The sequence below is a fragment of the Molothrus ater genome, chromosome 7 (assembly GCF_012460135.2).
Source record: "Molothrus ater isolate BHLD 08-10-18 breed brown headed cowbird chromosome 7, BPBGC_Mater_1.1, whole genome shotgun sequence".
Classification (NCBI taxonomy): Eukaryota; Metazoa; Chordata; class Aves; order Passeriformes; family Icteridae; genus Molothrus; species Molothrus ater.
The window spans coordinates 281,948-300,006 of record NC_050484.2 but is presented as its reverse complement, the minus strand read 5'-3'; the positions used below and the strand labels follow the sequence as shown (position 1 = coordinate 300,006).

The 18,059-nt window shown below is 44.8% G+C and overlaps 2 protein-coding genes across 6 annotated transcripts; both read right to left on the bottom strand.

The window, feature by feature from the left end:
* Positions 1–800: 800 nt before the first annotated feature.
* On the bottom strand, positions 801–17,270 carry POFUT2 (protein O-fucosyltransferase 2). Of its 5 annotated transcripts, XM_036386645.2 has the most exons (12): positions 17,095–17,270; positions 16,217–16,467; positions 15,027–15,171; positions 14,621–14,731; positions 12,391–12,457; positions 10,832–10,957; positions 10,095–10,275; positions 9,720–9,843; positions 9,322–9,440; positions 3,989–4,075; positions 3,667–3,811; positions 801–1,996 (listed from the first exon to the last, which is right to left on the bottom strand). In XM_036386645.2, the coding sequence occupies exons 1-11, from the start codon at positions 17,268–17,270 to the stop codon at positions 3,801–3,803; spliced, it is 1,398 nt and encodes a 465-aa protein (XP_036242538.1). In that variant the 3' UTR covers positions 801–1,996; positions 3,667–3,800. The 5 variants fall into 5 exon arrangements, with proteins under 5 accessions (XP_036242538.1, XP_036242539.1, XP_036242540.1 ...); XM_036386646.2 differs by lacking the exon at positions 3,989–4,075 and having other exon boundaries at positions 6,098–9,440; XM_036386647.2 differs by lacking the exon at positions 3,989–4,075 and having other exon boundaries at positions 9,154–9,440.
* A 43-nt stretch (positions 17,271–17,313) lies between these two features.
* Positions 17,314–18,051, bottom strand: YBEY (ybeY metalloendoribonuclease). Its single transcript, XM_036386649.2, has 3 exons — positions 17,679–18,051; positions 17,525–17,593; positions 17,314–17,410 (listed from the first exon to the last, which is right to left on the bottom strand). The coding sequence occupies exons 1-3, from the start codon at positions 18,015–18,017 to the stop codon at positions 17,324–17,326; spliced, it is 495 nt and encodes a 164-aa protein (XP_036242542.1). The 5' UTR covers positions 18,018–18,051; the 3' UTR covers positions 17,314–17,323.
* Positions 18,052–18,059: the final 8 nt, after the last annotated feature.

Sequence of the window (18,059 nt, the reverse complement as noted above, 5' to 3'; positions counted from 1 at the left end):
ACGTAACTCCTAGCCTATTCATTTCTTTAAAGTATTATTTAATTTATACAAAGGAATGTTATTGTTTTAGTCCATAACTATTATCCAAAACTGACTTTTGCAAAATGAATGCTTATGGAAGTGCTAATTTGCCAAACTTAAGTACCACAGCATTCAAGAGGAAAACAGACACCCAAACCAAAATGGACACTTCATATTCTCTTGTCTAATGAGGTACCATCAAGTGAGGCAGACTGAAACTGAGATCTGAGACCCTTTCTACCAGATATTGTTGTCCATGTTTAATTAAGCCAGTATTGTCCTCATCATCTCTGCAAATGATAAGAATTATATTAAAAGTAACATCGATTCCTTTGACTTCTATGAAACCTACAGTGTGTCATCTCTTACACTGATTTTACACTATATTTTCAATATTTTAACTTTACAAAAGGATTCTACAAATGCAGCTGAATAGTGTTAATATTGTATATATCCATCATGACCAAGGGGGAAACCTTCACAAAAGAGATCCAAAAGCTCCAGATGTACACAGTAAACCACCTATGAGAGCCTTAGAGTGGAAATTCACTTATGACTTTACTCAAATACCTCAAGAAAAGACATTACAAACACAGAGATGTGTCATTTTCTAAATGTAAGCTGTGAAACCTAACCAAGACATGGAATGTTTCCTTTAATAACCTTAAATTGGTTTAGAAAATAGTACTTTAAAAGAGATTGTATACCTCACTAAACACAACAGCTGTAGGGTATGTTACACTGAGGAGGGAAGACAAAGGACTCTGCATGATTCCATATGAATCAAGCAAAAGCTGTTTATTGTGCTTCTAAACATTGTTTATATTTACTTCTCATCTTGGTCTACACAGTCACGCATTGTTTAATAGTGTGAGAAACAACTGCTCAATTTGAAAATTTAAAAAGGTTTATTAAACCTTAACAAAAATATAACAAAGGACTACATAAGGAAAAATTCGCAGTGCTGGGAACTGCCCTCATGGATACCGCTTGGCTGGTTTGTCTTCAGGATGGATGCTCAGTCTTTTATACCCCTGGGGGTTGCATCAGCCAGCCCTGGCCCCTCCCAAAGTCTGTCAGTCAGCTCTTCTTTGCCATTTATTGGTGGAGACTCCTTTGTAACTGGATTGGAGGTCAGGTATTGCCATGCCTCACCCCCTAAGCACCAAGCTTTTCCATTCCCAACTGCCCCATGCAAGGGACACATGTGCAGCCTTCTTTGTACCTGTCCTAGACAACCCCAGCTGTCTTATGGCAACAATACAGGGGGGAAAAGGGAATTATGGGGAGAACAGAGGACATCTAAACTACAACAACATAACTATACATACATCACTTAAAGCTTTTCTTAATATTCACACAATAGTTATCTTTTAATCACGAGAGCCAATTATCTTATTATCCATCTATAACAATAGCGTGACTAGAAACACTGTCTCTAGAATGCGCCCATGTCATTCCTTAAAGGTATGGCTCGGTTAAGGAGCAATACCAATAAAGCCCACATGAAAAGCCTGTTGTTACCTTTTTTTTTTTTTTCTTTAAAAACCTCAGCTATCTAAAGCATGGTTTAGTAATTCAGGTGAATTCAGCCTGCCACATTCTGTTGAAAATAATCAACTAAATCTATGCTCTAAGATAAAAAGAGCAGTTCAATGTATGAAGGAGGTGCGACACACAGTATCATTTTCCCACTGAACCTCGGCAACAGGAAAAGCTTCTCTCTGCCCCAGGAGCTGCAAGGAATTTGGGCCAGTAAATGAAATCTGAGAATCACCATAAATTCAGAGGCAGAAAGAGAAGATCTAACATTAAAAGGCAGAAAAAAGGGAAAGGTTTCAGAAAACATCTCTGCACTCTAATTAATAAATATTTCCAATTTCTCTGTGAGAAGAATAGAACCCTGCAGCAATTAAGGCCACACAGTTCACAGCAGCGAGAGCTCAGCACACATCCAGAAAGGCAGTTCCAGCATCTAAAATTAAAAAAAAAGAAAATTTTGATTTATTTTGTTTTGAAGTTACTTGAAGTTCTTAAAACCAAACAAACCTTTGCTCCTGATTTTGGCTCACTGACACACACACAGGAAGCCAAGGGTCACACAAGCCCTGCTTGCAGAATTCCTGATCCAAACCCTCACCTTTCCCACCCAGCGCTGAGGGAAATCTGACAGAGGATTAATAAAGAACCTTTGTTGAGAGCAGTCATCACCTCAGGCCTTCAGGCTTGGCAAGATTTGGTAGTGAATGGACCCAAATTCAACTCCTCCATCTAAATCTCTGACAAGTCTTGTCAGAAAGATATTGGACAGTCATTCAGAGTGCAGCATTTAAAGACTGCATGAGGAAGAACAGAAGCTTTGACATGAATTACACAAGTTCCTTTTTCTCCCTCAATCACTCTGGGACTGTAGGACCTGATCTTTGCAACCTAAAGCAGACCGAAGGCACTGATTCCAGCAGCAGTTGCAATTCCAAGCTTTCTGTTCCCTGGATTGCTCACCTAAGCACTCACAGCAATCTCATCTCGGCCCAGTGACTCTCTGTCCTCCGAGGGAAGGAAACACAACCTGGTGGGACACAGCTCTGGCACCACATTTCCTCTTCCCTTCTCCCCTTTTACAGCCTTTTACCAGGCTGCTGGAAATGACATTTCTTACACAGGTCATCACTGCAGAGAGGAGAAGAGGAACCTGTAACTTAACCACACCATGGGCAGGACCAGGTTGGGTTTGGGCTGCTCAAACACCAAAGCTCTTGGCAAGGATAGGACAAGTTCAGTGGTTCTTCCTGTCCTCAAAGAGAGGAGAAAAGGGAAGTTAAGCCCACTGTGGCATCAAAGACTCCTGCACTTCATCTTTTGGCTCAGATTGCTCACCATGGAGTTTTAGTCATAGAAAAGGAGAGGTGACACCAAATCAAATAGAAAAGTGCTCTTTCCCAGTGTTTTTATTCCAGGCATTCAAAGGAAGCTCATTTTTCTTCTAGTGTTGTTTCCCCAATTTTAGCAGAACCATTCTCATCCTAGGTCCCACAAGTCAGTTGTTCAACTGGGATAAGGGCAAGCTACTCCTGGTCCAGGGCTGTGCTGAAGAGGAAGGGGAATTTCTTCCTCTCCCCTTTCCAGTGGGATGCCACCCCTGGAAGAGGCAGGAAAACTGCCTTGCAATCCAGTACAAAACCTGCCTGGCAAGCCAGGATGTCAAGGAGCCAGCAGCCATTTCTCTTGGATTTCCTTCTCACAGGCATTTTAAGCCTGCTTTGCCTTACAGGCACTTTTCTGCCAAGGGTATTCCCATCATTTTTAGATCCTGAACAAAAGTTTGTAAAGCTGACTTTGATGAAAGAACTGCTTCCTATTTTGATCAGTCTTAACTTGGATTTTCCCTCAGCACCAAAATCGGGGTGAACCCAATGTGGCCTCAAAGGGCCATAAGATCCCAGCTATCCAGTCGCCAATTCCCTCAGCACTGATTTGTTGAACCTTTTTGGGGTTAATTTAGCAAACTTAAGGGTTTCGCAATGTCAGGTCAAAACAATCAGAAACCTGTGAAAAAGAAACTGAAATAAAGCTGGCTGAAAGTGGTCCTTGCAGATGACTCATTACAACTCGTTCAAAAGGAGGCAGGATTGATTCAATACTCACCAGCCCATCTGGCCAAGGCCAGAGCTCTCTGCCCACCAAGGACACAGCAACCAGCAGGGACCTTTCTTCCACTCTCCAGCATGGACCTCCTCCCTCCACACACAGGGAACTGCAGCCACTCTGGGAACACTGACTTAGTCTTGGGCTGGCAATAGGAGAGGCACAAAGAATATTTAGAACTCTTTCTGACCTCAGTGCTATCCAGACCCAGGAGAAAGCACTTCCCATTGCTCCTGGAATTTTCTTCCTTGTCCCTTCCAGCTTTGGAAGGTTTCTGTGGGAGCTGGGATTATCCATGAGGTTCAGAAGCTGCATGTGGTACCTAAAGCATTCCCTTGGGAACATGAAGCTTCCCTTGTGCCTTTCAATTCTTCATCCCAAATATTCTCCCCCCACAATGATCCACAATCTAGAAAGAAAAAAAGGGAAAAGAAGGAAGACTAGTTCATTCTGATATAAGGAGTGTTGGTTATCCCAACACACGTCCAGGTGAAAAAACATTTCTGCCACTCTAACAAATACACTTGATACTGTCTCAACTCAATAGTAACTATTTAAATATTGTATTAAGAATCATAAACTATTTAAATATTGCATTAAGAATCATAATATTGCATAAGAATCACAACTCTTGGAATTCTCAAGAATGCATCAGCTTGGCTACTTCAAGGACTTTCCCACCCAGGGAATTGAGCAGTCCGAGATTTAAACACCATATTTGATACAAATCTGATAGAAATTTGATATTGTTTGGCTACTAAGCTTTTCCAAAAGCTGTGGAGTCAAGGCTGGAAATCCTCACTGAGGCTTTTCCATGTCCTATCTGCATTTATCCTTGGGAAAACCCCATTCAGAGGACTTTGCTTTAAAGGGGTTGCACTTGATGTTACAGACACAGAATTCCTTTGGGATTTGACATTTCCTGCACCTCCAAACACCTTAAAAGAATCAAGTGCAGAGTCCTGAGTCTCAATTATTCCCACTTTCCTCAGCTCCACGTGGATTTGTGCTTCCTCTGAAGGTCTGGAAAGGAATTTGGGGATCCCCTTCAGTTGGTTTGATTTTCAGCTCTTTCTCTGAGGTGCCCCAAAAAGCAAACAGAAAAAAACCCCGTAACAGCACAAAATCCCAACCCATCCCAAGATGGAGCTCCTCACACTAAACCTTGGGAGAATACATGGTGGTTCCAGCACTGCTCTAATCCCACCTCGAACTGAGCTTCCAGGGGGCTCTGCCTAATTCACATCCAAGCCTGGATAGCTGAAAGCTCGCAGGAAAAGGGGAGGCAAAGTGAAGGGGAGAGGGGAAATAATGGAGTCTTGGGCTTTCCCTCTGTGTGCAACAGAATTGAAGGGCAGGATAAAGAGGTTCCATGGTGTTTTAGATTGGAAGATGTAGCTGGGGGTGTGTATTCTATCACCACCTGTTAGAGGTGGGGCAGTTATCTTCTGTTAATTGGGCAGTTTTCTTTATCTCTTCCACAACCTCCAGGAGGTATCTTCTGTTAATGGGCCAGTGAGTGTCACTGCATGGCTGATAAAATTACATAATTCCATTGTGAGAAGCTCCGCACAGAGGGAGGAGCCAAACATTCCTTCCTGGATATAATCTGAGATTCGGAACACCACAGTTGGGCTTTTCCCGCTGGATTCTCAGAGGAAGACCAGGCCCATCTACACCACCACTGGATCTTCAGAGGAAGACTACACCCGTCTTACAGGATCACTGCTTCAACAAGAATCCCACCTGACACTCCAGGAGAACTGCAGCCACCATTTCAATTGCACTGCTACCAACACCCTGACCAACAGGGTGTCAGGTCATATTCTGACACCCTGTTGGTCAGTGTTGTTCTGTATTATTGCATTTTTTATTTCATTTTTATTTTCTTCCCTAATAAAGAATTATTATTCCTACTCCCATATCTTTGCCTGAGAGCCCCTTAATTTTAAATTTATAACAGTTTGGAGGGAGGGGGTTTATATTTTCCATTTCAGGGGAGTCTCCTGCCTTCCTTAGCAGACACCTGTCTTTCCAAACCAAGACAGATGGAAAAGAAGTCCCAAAGGGTGCTTAGTTCCAAGCAGTTAGTGCTGCTGAGGTTGAAGCCAAGAGGACAAATCCACTGGGATCAAACAGGAGTGGCAGACAGGATGGGTTATGACACACCAACAAAGCTGGAGCCCTCTTTCTTCTCCGGGGCTCTCTCAGAAATTCTCCATGTCTGGACAATCTCCCTGCTGGGGAGAATTGGACTTGGATATCCCAGGTGACTGCTGAGGCTCAAACAATAAAGTTAGGCAATGATCAAAGCGGTTTTCCCAAGGAAATTACATATTCTCTGAAACTGGGATAACTTATCCCATGGCATTCTCCATGGAAGAGTCACAGTTGGATATAGTCTTCCATTAAGGATTCCATAGGGGCTCACCTTTTGCTTGGAGCTTGGCTGAATTCCTCAATGCCAGGATGTGGCCATTTGAGGTGTTTGGCAGATATGGCTCATTTGCAGGCTTTGTTCCCTTCTCTCAGCCTTCCCACTGGATTGTGGTCTCCAAGGAATCTGTAAATCCCATTTGACTCCTGTTCTTTTGGATAATTTTTGCACCATTCCTGTATAAAAGGAGGCCCTCTGTTAGGATGATTTTCCCTACCATTCCCCAGCAGTTTTATCTGCCAGTCCATTCCCTACATTAGTTGGGTTCTTCCAAGATTTCTGAGCTTCACAAGGCAGGAGATTGACTTGGCTTGGGAACTAAACACTCCTGGGGAATTGTCTGATAACATCACCACGTTCGACAGCTGATCCTTGTGCTGAAAGGATGCTTCTTTCTTCCCTTCAGGCAATTCCAAGGCTCGCTGCTCCCATCTGGGAACAGTCCCCAGTTTGGACTTTCTTGTGGAGCATCCCTCCAGTCTTCCCTGCCGAGACCCTGCTCAGGAATCCATGGGGGTACAAATTTAGCTATTAATTCTTCTCACCCCTGCCCAGTTCTAATTCCAAAGGATTTGGTGTCTGCCTTATCCAGCTGGAGTCTGGTTCCAACTTTGTTCTTACAGCTTCTGCTGCTGTCAATGTCCTGGAGTTCCATCAATGAAGTGATAGCATTTTCCACTTCCTCCAGGATTCCCTCTGTTGCCTTTGGGTGCTGGAAGAATATGAAAACCTGGGCTTGCAGGGCTTTACTATCAGGAATTACATCTCTGGATTTGTTAATTTCCTAATATCATCTCTTCCCAACAAAGCACTGGGCATACAAGGAACATAGGAATAGATGTGCTAACCACTGTTTACTCCTCTGGAATATCAGAGCTTGGAAAAAAGGGCAGTTTTGGCTTTTCCTGATGGTACCCGTGAGGTGCATTTTACATAAAAGCGCCTTCCTATGTCTTTCCCTGTATCCACCAGAAAGCCACCTGTTCACCCCCCATCTACTTCCTCCCTCTCTTCCTTTATCCAACAGAATTTTAACAAGTGAATATTCCCCTCTGGAACGGCACCTTTCATTCCAAACCTAATAACAAATGAACCATTTTCTTTAACCTTCATTATTAGGATTCCACCAAGAGCCAGTGGATGGAAAATGATCCTTCCCTGGCCCCTGCTGGATTCCTGGAGCAGGGATTCTTTCTCTCTTTCCCCCATGGTCCCCTCACTGCCCTGCCACTTTTTGGGCTTTGTTTCACAGCTTTTGCTTCCCATCTTTGGATCCTCTCCCTCACTCCAGGAGCTCCCAGCAGTTCCACACCCTCTTTTCTCCCATCCTGATAATTTCTCCAAGAATGAGCTGTGCATTTCCATTTCCTTCTTTTCTCCAACAAGTCCCACAAATCCAAACCGAAACCTGACGCAAGGAGCTCTTGGTGCCTATAAATCCAAATCCAGACCCGGCCATCCCTAAACCAGCAACTCCAAACACACAATCCTGGACAACTGGTATTCATTCAAACCTAACATTTAAGACACATCGAATACTTCAAAATTCTCATGAAGCATCCTGTTGCCTTCAGCCCCCAGGGATATTTGCTTTGGACTCACGTGGATTTGAGGCTCAAGGGATTTCCCTGAAAAATCCTCTGTGGTGCATGCTGGAATCCCCAGTCCCATAAATCCAGAGAGTGTTAGAAGTTCAGGCTAACCTGGGCCACCAGAAAGGGACTCAATAGTGATGAAGGGGCACTGCTGGACACCAGCCAACAGCAAGGGGACACTTTAAACACTTGCCCGAAACTTTGCAGCAATTGGGAACACCAGCACCAGGGGCTGCACCCTGATATTCTGAGACCTGAGCAGCAGGGCTGACTTACAAGATGAATCCTGGGCACTGTATGACTGACACTATCAGTATTATTTAGCTAAAAATAGATGACAAAAATGCAAACGTAACAAAATTAAAGGGAGCTCACATAAGAAGGGAAGGAGGAAATAAAAAAAACACCTACTGAGCTCAAAAGCAGAAACACTGTATCAGTGTGCACCAGCATCTTGATTTTTTTATATTTAGATTTTTTTCTTTGCATTTTATCGCCAACAATTGTCTAAAAAATAATGTTATTAGTTTTTATTGGTACAATGCAAAAATTTGTTATGGCTCTGTGTGTGTGGCTTTGGCCACACTCGTAGAGACACAAAATAAACACTTGGATTCCTCCAGATACATAATGGGCAACATGTGTCAGAAGCCCCCTGTGGATAAACTGCTGCTCTTCTTTGCAGTGGTGCTGAGTTTTGTAGAGTAGTTGAAGGGTTTAACCACCTTCACTGTGGGGAAGGCTGATGGACTCCTGAGTACAGCGCTGTGGTGATGGTTCTGCCTTCTGCATGTCTTTCCTTTGTGGACAGTGGAAAAGCAAAGGCCCTGAAGCAATCAGGACCCTCCTGAGAGGGCCACGAGCACTGCTCCCCTTCCAGCAGCAGTGCTGAACATACCCACCCTCCCCTGGCCAGTGCTGCAGAAGGCAGAGGAGAGAGCTGCCTCTGGAAAATGGAATCTTGGCCCTGCTCCACCAGGTACCAGTCTCTTTCTTTGCTAGGCAATGTGCCTTCACATGAAAGATGAATCCCCAAGAGATTGGCCTTGCAGGCCCTTAGAGTGGGAGCAGCTCCCTCCACTTTTATTCCCGTGGCAGCTTAGTTCCTCCCTGGGTTGAGACTAGTGCTCCTAGGGTGAGCACTCCTGGTGACATGGCCAGGACCCCAGCCCTGCAGTTAAAAAATGACCACAGACCCACAGAGAGAACTTGGACAGGTAAGAAATGCTCCAGCAGGTAAGGCTGGGTTGAACTGCCGCATCCTGGGCATTGTTTTGCTGCTTCCCATCACAGCTGTGCAGCCAAAAGGCCCCTGTGGTCTGTAGCAACCCATTTGGTGCATGTGGGACCACATGGCAGCAAGCGCAGAACATACTGGGGACCCAGGTGCAGCAGCCACATAGAAATGCTGTGAGGTCTAGAGACACTGAGCAGTACAGCTACCCCATGTCATACCCATGCTAGAAGTGGAGCGGGAACTGAGAATACAGGACTGGGTCATACATCGATCCAAAGCAGGTAATTCCCCATGATTTTTCCTCACAATTTTGAACTCTAACAGTATCAAAACCTTTGTGTTTCTCTGTGTTTAATATACAATTTTCCAGTGAGCTGGCTGCTCACAGTTTTTCTCTGTTTCACCACAAAATCGGTTGTAAGTTGTTTTTGGATCAAATCCCAAGATCTCCCTTTCCTCGTGGATTCGGAAGGAAAATGTTGAAACTGAGGTGCCTATAAAATATCTGTGGAAAAAAAAAATCAAAAAAGGATTTGTGAGGGGAGGGCAAGTTTTTAAAATGCAAGTAATTAGATTTCAGTTCAATGAACTTCACTGTTCAGTGAAATGATATGATAATAAAATTATTGTATATATACACACACAATATAACCATTATACATCTACTATACACATCTCAGTTATATAATTGATTATATAATGTCTTACACTATTTGTAAACAACCTTGGGACAAAAATCATATTCAGTTTTGTGACAGTGCTGAATAAAAGTCAGGTTTGCTACCTTGCATGTGCGCAAATCCACTGGTCAATCACAGCTAAGCCCCCATCCTTATAGAGTTTCAGCTCCTCCCGAGAGGGTTCAAACCTCACCATCTCAGGCAGCAGTTTCTTGAGCAGTTCAATCTCTTAAAAAAGGAAGGATATGAATTTATCTCTACATTATGAACAGCAACTCACTGCTGTCACTGCTGTCAAATGTGTTTGTTTAAGGAAATCCCAGGTGAACAGTTACAGAGCAAGTGACACCAAAATCTATCAACCAGTTTTACAAATTCAGTTGCCGAAATTCACAGCATTGTAGGGAGGGAGGGGAGCCAGTGGTAATTGCTGCACTCCTCAGAAGTTACCAATCCTGAAGTGACTGTGATCTGCCTACCTTCCTCAACAGCATCAGTGGCTACAAAAACTTTCTCAAGTTTAAGCGTCTCCAAGAGGCTATGGATTTTCTTTACTGCTCCTTGCAGGGAAGGCACGTCTTCTCTGTGACCCCAAACAAAGTCTCTCCTTCTGAGATGAACCCCAAGGTATGGGCCACCTAGAGCTGTGCCTGTCTTAACCTAAGAGAGAAAGATTGAAACTTTAAACTTCAGAGCATCACTGTTCACACTGAAAAACCAGAATGCAATCATCTCTGTATAAGGCACAGAATCCTTCTAGTTGCAGACAGAAATTTTCAAGTATGGACTGGAAGTAGCTTGGGACACTTGTTGTGACATTTAGATCTTGGGTGGCCACCATCATGCAAGAGAAACTGGAGTGCCAAATCTTTGTAAGCAAAAATTCCTCTCCTTCACCAAATAAATCCTCAACTGGCAGGGTGCAGCTGAACTTTACACCCACACGTAGTGCTGAAAACAGGAAGAAATTCAAGTTTCCTTTACTGAAATGAGGAAAACAAAGATCTGGCCTTCAGAACCAGTCAGGCACACCTCGACAGACTCTGTTAGCTTGTGTCACATGGGGAGAAGAAGGTGCATGAGGAACATGTGAGGAACATGTGTGTCCACCTCGATGTGAACAGAAGGGCGTTGCTCACGTGTACCTTCCAATATGTCCTACAGCACACAGCCAATAAAATATTTGTTATGGGAAACAGACTGCTAAGGATTTTACCTTCATCTGTGTCCAGTCCTCCTTGTACTGAGTCCTGTCTGCCTCGTCAGTGGATTGAAGGTATTTCTTCCTAAACTTGTCTCCCACCACACGGAGGTGTTTAGCAAACACCATGCTCCGACGGGTCTGTTGGAATAAGAGCAGACACTGAGTCAGAAAAAGGAGAGCTAAAAATGAGTAGGTGGAGACAGTTTCACACACACAGCACTTCCAGGATACAGTTACTTCTGCAGTACTCTAAGCAACGATTTTATCCAAGCTTTAATACCTTATTTCTAATTATCACCATATTTATAACCAGCATACTCATCTGCCCCTGCAATACACAGGTATAGGGAGGACACTGCAGTTATTTACACAACAGAACACATGATACACCAAATTAAACACCCTAGCAATATACCTCACTTCTGGAAACAAAAGCTGGGCAAACACTTTAGTGTGCTAAACACCTTTAAGAATAAAACCCGCTTTAAAAATATTACGTATCTAGCCACAGACACGCCTAGGAAATTCAGTGGAAAAATGACGAAAAAGGAATTATTTCCTTAACCTGTGAGTAATAATTTCTAAGATTCTGTGATGGAGTTACCACTGCACACAGCCACAAGCGGCCTTTTTATTAACAGGCAAAAGAATTATGGAAATCCCAAGTTTTCCCTTTTTGTCGGCGAAGAAACAGAGAAGGGAGGGATGCTTCTCAGAGGAACATGGAAAAAAGAGAAAAGGCCCTGGGCCCATGCTGCAGTGAGAAAATTTTTGTTTGGACATCAGGCAAAACCACTGGGGCAATGTTTGAAGTGCCACTGCTAAGAAATGTGTGCTATAGAGCCATGTGGATTTCATGTCTCCTTTTACAGGACAAGTTGTACTCAAATATGGTTGCATTTCTTTCTTTGAGAGGTCACTCTCAAGGAGTAATTCTTGGCTAGCAAACTAGTGTTTGGTCCACTTCTGGAAACATGCCACATCTCAAGTGAATAGCCCAATATTTACAAGACTGAGGTCTTTGTAATTTGTTTTGTAGTATCATGACAGTCAGTCGGTTTTTCTTAGGAATTTCAACTATATCAAGCACTCCATAGCATGCTCCATTTTCCTGTGTCTGAACTTCAACATTTTCTTAAAACTTTTATGAAAGGAATTATTTACCATAGACCTTTGCCTTGAAACCCATGGGAATTTTGCCTTTGAAGCAGGTGGGGAGGGATTTGGGACAATAATGATCACTTTACGGAATTCTTTTGAAAAGACTGATCTTGACGTTGACTAGATAAGAAACTGCTCCCTTCTGATTGTAAATGTGCTATATAGGGGAGGTCCTTTTAATCACCATGACCTGCAGCACTAGGCCTTTAGGCACAAGACAGAAGGGCAAATTCCTGTGTCACATTAATCCACAGCAGCCTGAAAACTATGTTAACACACATTGCCGAAACAGAAAGCACAAGTGACTTTCAAGACAAGAAACCCAAGGCAAAACTGAAGCACACATTGGTTACTGAATTTTTAGCAGAGCCAGGGAAAAAGTCTAGAGAAGCTATCTGTAAAATACTCACATTCCAATAATCTTTCCCTCCGTAGTGGTCATGAAGAAGGTTTTCGGCTCTGTCTAACATCACTGACCTATTGAAAATTGTAAAACTGAGTGCAGTTCCCTTAGGAATAGAATTTACATTATGACGTTTCTTTACACATTTGCTAAGATAAAGCACAGACTATAGTCTGTTTGCTAAAGGAACACGGGGAATGAGGGACAGGCTCCTGGGAATGAGGCTCCTAGGAGGCAAATACTAGTTCTCTACAAGGCAAATTGTGACCCACAGTCTGCTAGGGAGAGAAGGGAACCATGTCACTCCCTGTGCCTGCTCTCTTCCCTAATAAATGGTATCCTGACTCTGAAAGTTAAACACTAACAAGCATTAACCACCCCTCACAGTCTTTGTAATAGTTGCTATAGGAGAAATTAGATTTCTAACAGGGAGAGTGATCCAAAGGGGACAAGTGACCTGTGTGGTGATAATGCTCAGCCTCAGAGCACACGACAGCCTCTGGGAGCAAGCAGAAGATCATGAAAACAAACCCAGAGAAGGTGTTTTCCACATGTAGAATAAAACGTCCTACAGTAAAACAACAGATCAAAGAACACAGAGACATTACCAAAATGTGTGGTAGTAGACAGCAGCTTGCCCTTCTCACAAATAAACACAGTTCAGGATTGTGTACTGGAAACATAACTGCACTATCAAAGTTCTAAGAGAAGAGATTTTGAGAGCTTCAAGTATTCCAGAGCATAAGAGATGTAGATTTAGTTTGTGAGCACACTGATAAGAAAACACACAGAGAAATGCTTCTGCTAAAAGGGATCAAGATCATTATCTGCATCTCCTTCTACTAAAAAGAGAGGAAGCAAATAACCAATGAACTTTGGATTACCACTGCTGATCATCAGCTGGACACCTGCACGGAAGGCCCTAAATCACCTGAAAACAGACTAGATTGTGCTGGTGAGGAAGCAGCACTACATCTAACAGAATGATTGGAGGTGATTGAGGTTACTAATTGAAATGCATTGAAAAGTTTCCTTGAAGTGACCACACTTGAGGGGTAAAAATCCAGTCCTAGGGCCACGCAACTGGTTGCCCACCCAGAAGGGCAATATGGGAGATCAGAGCTCTGAACAATCATAGTAGTTTGAAGACACTGGCACACATGAAGATAAGGGACATCTCACTGAACGTTGCCTAACAAGATTTCCTGACAGCCTTCATTAAAAGTTTTCGTAAAACTTGGCACAGAAAGGTTCTTGCATGGATTTAAAAAAAAAAAAAAAGTTTAGAGACAGGGATAAATGCATGGTTCTCATTGCAGATGGAGGTGACAAGTGGATGGTCTCTTCACCATATTCCTAAACAACCTACAGAAGGGCATGGAAGTAGGTGACACAGCTTAATTATTTTAAATTCCTCAGAGCAGCTAAGGCCAACTGTGAAGAATTAAGAGAAGTCTGATCACTGGCCAATGAAGTGGCAGATGAAATCTAACATAGGAGTGAGTGTAGTAAAAAAACCCAACAAAACCTGGCTTCATCTAATAATTAAAGGTCTTGATGGTCCGGAATGAGGACAGTTTGATGCCAACATCAAGGTAACACTCAGAGGTCAAAATAAGGAACCTGTGTCTCAAGAATTAGCAGGAAAAGAAGAGAGCACTTTACAGAACATGCCATTTGTACTGCAATGTAACAGGTTTACCCACACACAGTGTGCAGGATCCTGCTGAACTGGTTCCATAAGGTTTGGAGATTAGCAGTGGTGACAACCAAAGGCATGGAATGGCTTTCACATGGAGAGCAACTAATGGAGCCAGGACTCTTCCAGGACTGCAGAGGAGACTGCTGAGGGGGAATATGCCACAGATGTAAAGTTACATGTGCGGCGGAGTAGAATATGGAACAGCTGATGGTTTAGCATCTCTTACACTGCATGATCTAGGGGATTATTTGATGATACCTTGGAGGTATGAGTCACAAAAGCTGCCTGAGAAGGAATAAAAAGGAGCTCAAGGCTACTTGGTCTTAGGTTTGAGCACTGCAATCTTTAACTAAACTTACAGTTAAGTGTTTCTTGCACTGTAAATTTCTTTTTTATTATTTTAACAGGGTACAATAATTCAGTGGTGAAGTATCTCAACAGTGGACAACCCTTTAAATTCCCCCTGCTCTTCCCACCTAGCAATGGGGTTGTACAACAATTATACAACAATATGTAGTTATACAAGGCAACTCACTGTGCTGAAGTGTTCTTCAGAAGCATGGGAGCCAGAATAGAGGCAGATCCTTGGACAGACAAGCAAGAGGCATTTAGGCCTCGTGTTTCCTCATAACCCCAGAACCAGCCCCTAAAATGGGAACACAAAGGATTGGTTCACAGGCTTGCATTTTAAATTAATGCCATATACAGAACAAAAAAATCTTAAAAAGCTACATATGATACAAATAAACCAGCCACCTCCTTTATGCTGCTTTTCAGTGTAGCAACAACTTTATAGAATTAGATCTTCTCATATCAATACAATGTTTTACTATTCACGGGCTTTTTAAAAACAAAGTGAACTCTGAGCACCCAGATATCTACAGTAGGCAAATATCTCTCTGAATACAACTGAAAAGACCAGAAGGAATGCTTGATGTTACCTGTAGTAGCCATGTTTGTCTTTGGAGTACATCAGCTGATCAATGCATGGTTTTTCATCTATTTTTTCTTCCCATGTTCCTTCTTTCCATCCTTCTGCATAGCCTTGTAGCACATAAACCTGTTCAATAAAGGGCCCACCTGACTCTGAACAGAAGGCAAAGCAAAGGATTTGTAAGCATTAAAACCCACACCATAAAGGTATGAACAAGCATCAGTTGCAGTTAAAAATCTGCTAGAAATGCTAATATTACACTACTCTCTCTTCTCTGTTTTCCCTATAAAGAAGGAAAGGAAGTTCTGTGAGAGCCAGAAAAGCTAAAAGGGTCAGGCAATGTGATCACCTGCTATCCCACCCAGGTCTGTGTGATTTAATGTGCCAAATGCAACAGAATCACTGTCACCTGGGTAAAACACACCACTGTACTGGGTAAAGCACACAGGTTTTCAGTGCTGTAAGCAGCTGCCACAGAAGGAGTGCCTCCAAGAAAATGCCAAGTACAAGCCCTTCTTCTCCTAAAGTTCGGGGTCTCTACAAGCATTTTCTTGGCAGGCAGGGAACAGCTTTCCCTTCAGAGCTCTTTGCAGCAGTGTGACATTTGGTGGCCTTTATTTCCTTTGCTGAACATGTCAGTGTGCAGTGTTCACCAATCAAACATTTGGTGATTAGCTCAACATGGCATTAAATCCTAAAGGAACCAACTTCACTTTCTTATGGAAAGCCTTTCTCTTAGGCACAAAGAGCAAGGGATATTTCAAGTATGCGCAATATCAACGATGAAAAAGTAAGTTAAGGGAAGGCTTTACAACTTTTACTGTCCAACCACCATATCCAGGAAAAAGGTGGCTTGTCTGTATTTCAACAAGCTGCCTCTCTCCTTATGGTCTTGTCATTATGGTCAAAACTACACAGAAATACCACAGGCGATTTTAACCATGGGTATTAATTGCTTATCTTCGAGGGTCCCAAAACTCAAGGGGGCAGCAGTGCTACATCAAACAAGCTGCCAAGTAATTGGGTTATTCCATCGTAGTGGCTGTGTAGCTCAGCAAACCTCCTTCCCATCCCTCCTCTTGCCACCTCTATGGTTTTTTTTTACATAAAAGGATAAAAGCCCCTATAAGGACAAACCTCTTAAGAAACCATGTCAAATATTTAATTAATTGTAGATTGCATAATCCTATACCTCACCTGCAAGGAACTGCTCATATTCGATGACAGGGATGTTCTTGTTGAGGCTTGGGATATCAAAGAACTCAGACCAAGCGATCCGGACCTGGAGGATATCAGGGCTCTGCCAGTGATAAAGACGTCCCCAGGGAGGCAGAACCAACACCCAGTTTTCACTTTTCCGCAGGGTCTTTAGAAGGGAAGCAATGCGAACGTAGACATCTCTGCGAAGGTTGAACCCTTCAGGGGGATTTACATCATATAAAAGGTATCTGGGGAGAACAAAGGAATACCATTTTTTCTGGGACCACGTTGAGGCTATTACACGTTTTTCTTTTTTATCCTACAATCCTGTGATGAAACTTCGGAAGAAAGTTGTTCCTCTTTTTGAATTTGTGGTACTCGGAAGGGGAAGAAGTATAGGAAGCCAGAGCAGTATGTGCTGCAGGGGCTGGAGGGGCCACTAGGGTCTCCTGGCAAGATGGCACATGAAAGGAGCCTTTCTTGCAGTGGGTCAGGGAGTGAAGAACATTGCTCATCCTGAGGGTAACATGGAGTGCGTGGTGAAAATGGTGAAACCACGGGCATATAACCCAGGCTAACTCTTGTAAGCTGGACACAAAGGCAGGAGGGCACGCTCCGGAGAAGGAGTGGAAAAGAATTTATCTGGGAGCTAGATAATCCCTGTGGGGTTCGTTACAACACAGGATATTCTACAGACAAAAGCTCTCGGACAGCTGAGATGACACCTTACAAAAACGACCCAAAAAAGCACCAGTAGGCAAAGGAGGCCCTTTACGAGCTAATGACCGAGACGGCAGGGACACCGCACGGCGGGGGAGATCTCGGGGGGGCAGGACCGGCCCGGGATCGGACGCGGCGGGGCCGCCGCTGCTCACCTGGTGCGCAAGGCGGCAGCGGCGGCGGGAAGCGAGGAGGCAGTGTGGCCAGCGCGGAGGGCGGCGGGCGGCGGCTCGGAGGCGGCGGCGAGCGACGGCGGGAGGGCGAGCGCGGCCAGGCCAAGCAGCAGCGGCAGCGACGGGGCACAGCGGCCGCCAGGCCCCTGCGCCGCCATCCCCACGCCACGTCCGGGGCGGCGCCGACGGAGCCTCTGCCCCTCTCAATCTCTCAGAAGAGGCCAGCGGTGAGGGGCCGCAAGCGGGAGCCTGTGAGGCGGTTCAGCTCCTCCAGGATTTGCACTTCCTTCTGGTACATCTGCGGGAGCAGCAGCGGTCAGCATCGGGCGAACCCCGGTTCCCGTCACCGGGGCCTCCGGTTCACCCCATGCCGGACGCCACACACCCTCCCCGGCCCCAGCGCATCCCGCACCTGCTGCCACTCGGGTTTCGTGTCGTGCCGGTAGCCGAGCAGGTGGCACAATCCGTGGGCCGCCGTCACCTGCGCGGGGGGCGGGAGTACAACATATGTTACTGACCGAGCCCCATGTCCTCCCCACCGCCCGCCAGGCCCGAGCAGGGCTCACCGTCAGGACATCGTCAAAATCCTCCCCGGTTTCGCAGCACTGCTGGTGGATGTATTCCACTCCCAGGAAGATGTCCCCCAGGTTGTACTCGCCGCGGCAACAGGGCCGCGGCAGCTCCCCCGCCTCCACTTGGTGGAATGGGAAAGAGAGGACGTCGGTGGGCTCCGGGCAGTGTCGGTAGACGCCGTTCAGTCGCTGCATCAACGCGTTGCTGGCGCAGACTAGCCCTACGTCGAAGCGGGAAGCTCCCAGGGCGGCGCGCAAGGCACACACGGCGCGGCGGAGTGGGGCCCGGCGCACGGGCACGGCGCGCTGCGCGTTTCGCAACGCCACGCTCATGGCAGCGCCTCTGCCGCTACCCGACCGCCCGCAGAACTCCCG

Coding starts and splice junctions, on each gene's coding strand:
- POFUT2 (XM_036386644.2), bottom strand. CDS start 17,270: ATGGCGGCGCAGGGGCCTGGCGGCCGCTGTGCCCCGTCGCTGCCGCTG. Junction 10,958..12,390: donor GAGGGAAAGATTATTGGAAT/GTGAGTATTTTA, acceptor TTATTCCAACAG/ACCCGTCGGAGCATGGTGTT. Junction 9,441..9,719: donor TGGATTTGCGCACATGCAAG/GTAGCAAACCTG, acceptor TTTTTTCCACAG/ATATTTTATAGGCACCTCAG.
- YBEY (XM_036386649.2), bottom strand. CDS start 18,017: ATGAGCGTGGCGTTGCGAAACGCGCAGCGCGCCGTGCCCGTGCGCCGG. Junction 17,594..17,678: donor ATTTTGACGATGTCCTGACG/GTGAGCCCTGCT, acceptor CCCCCCGCGCAG/GTGACGGCGGCCCACGGATT. Junction 17,411..17,524: donor CGAAACCCGAGTGGCAGCAG/GTGCGGGATGCG, acceptor CTGCTCCCGCAG/ATGTACCAGAAGGAAGTGCA.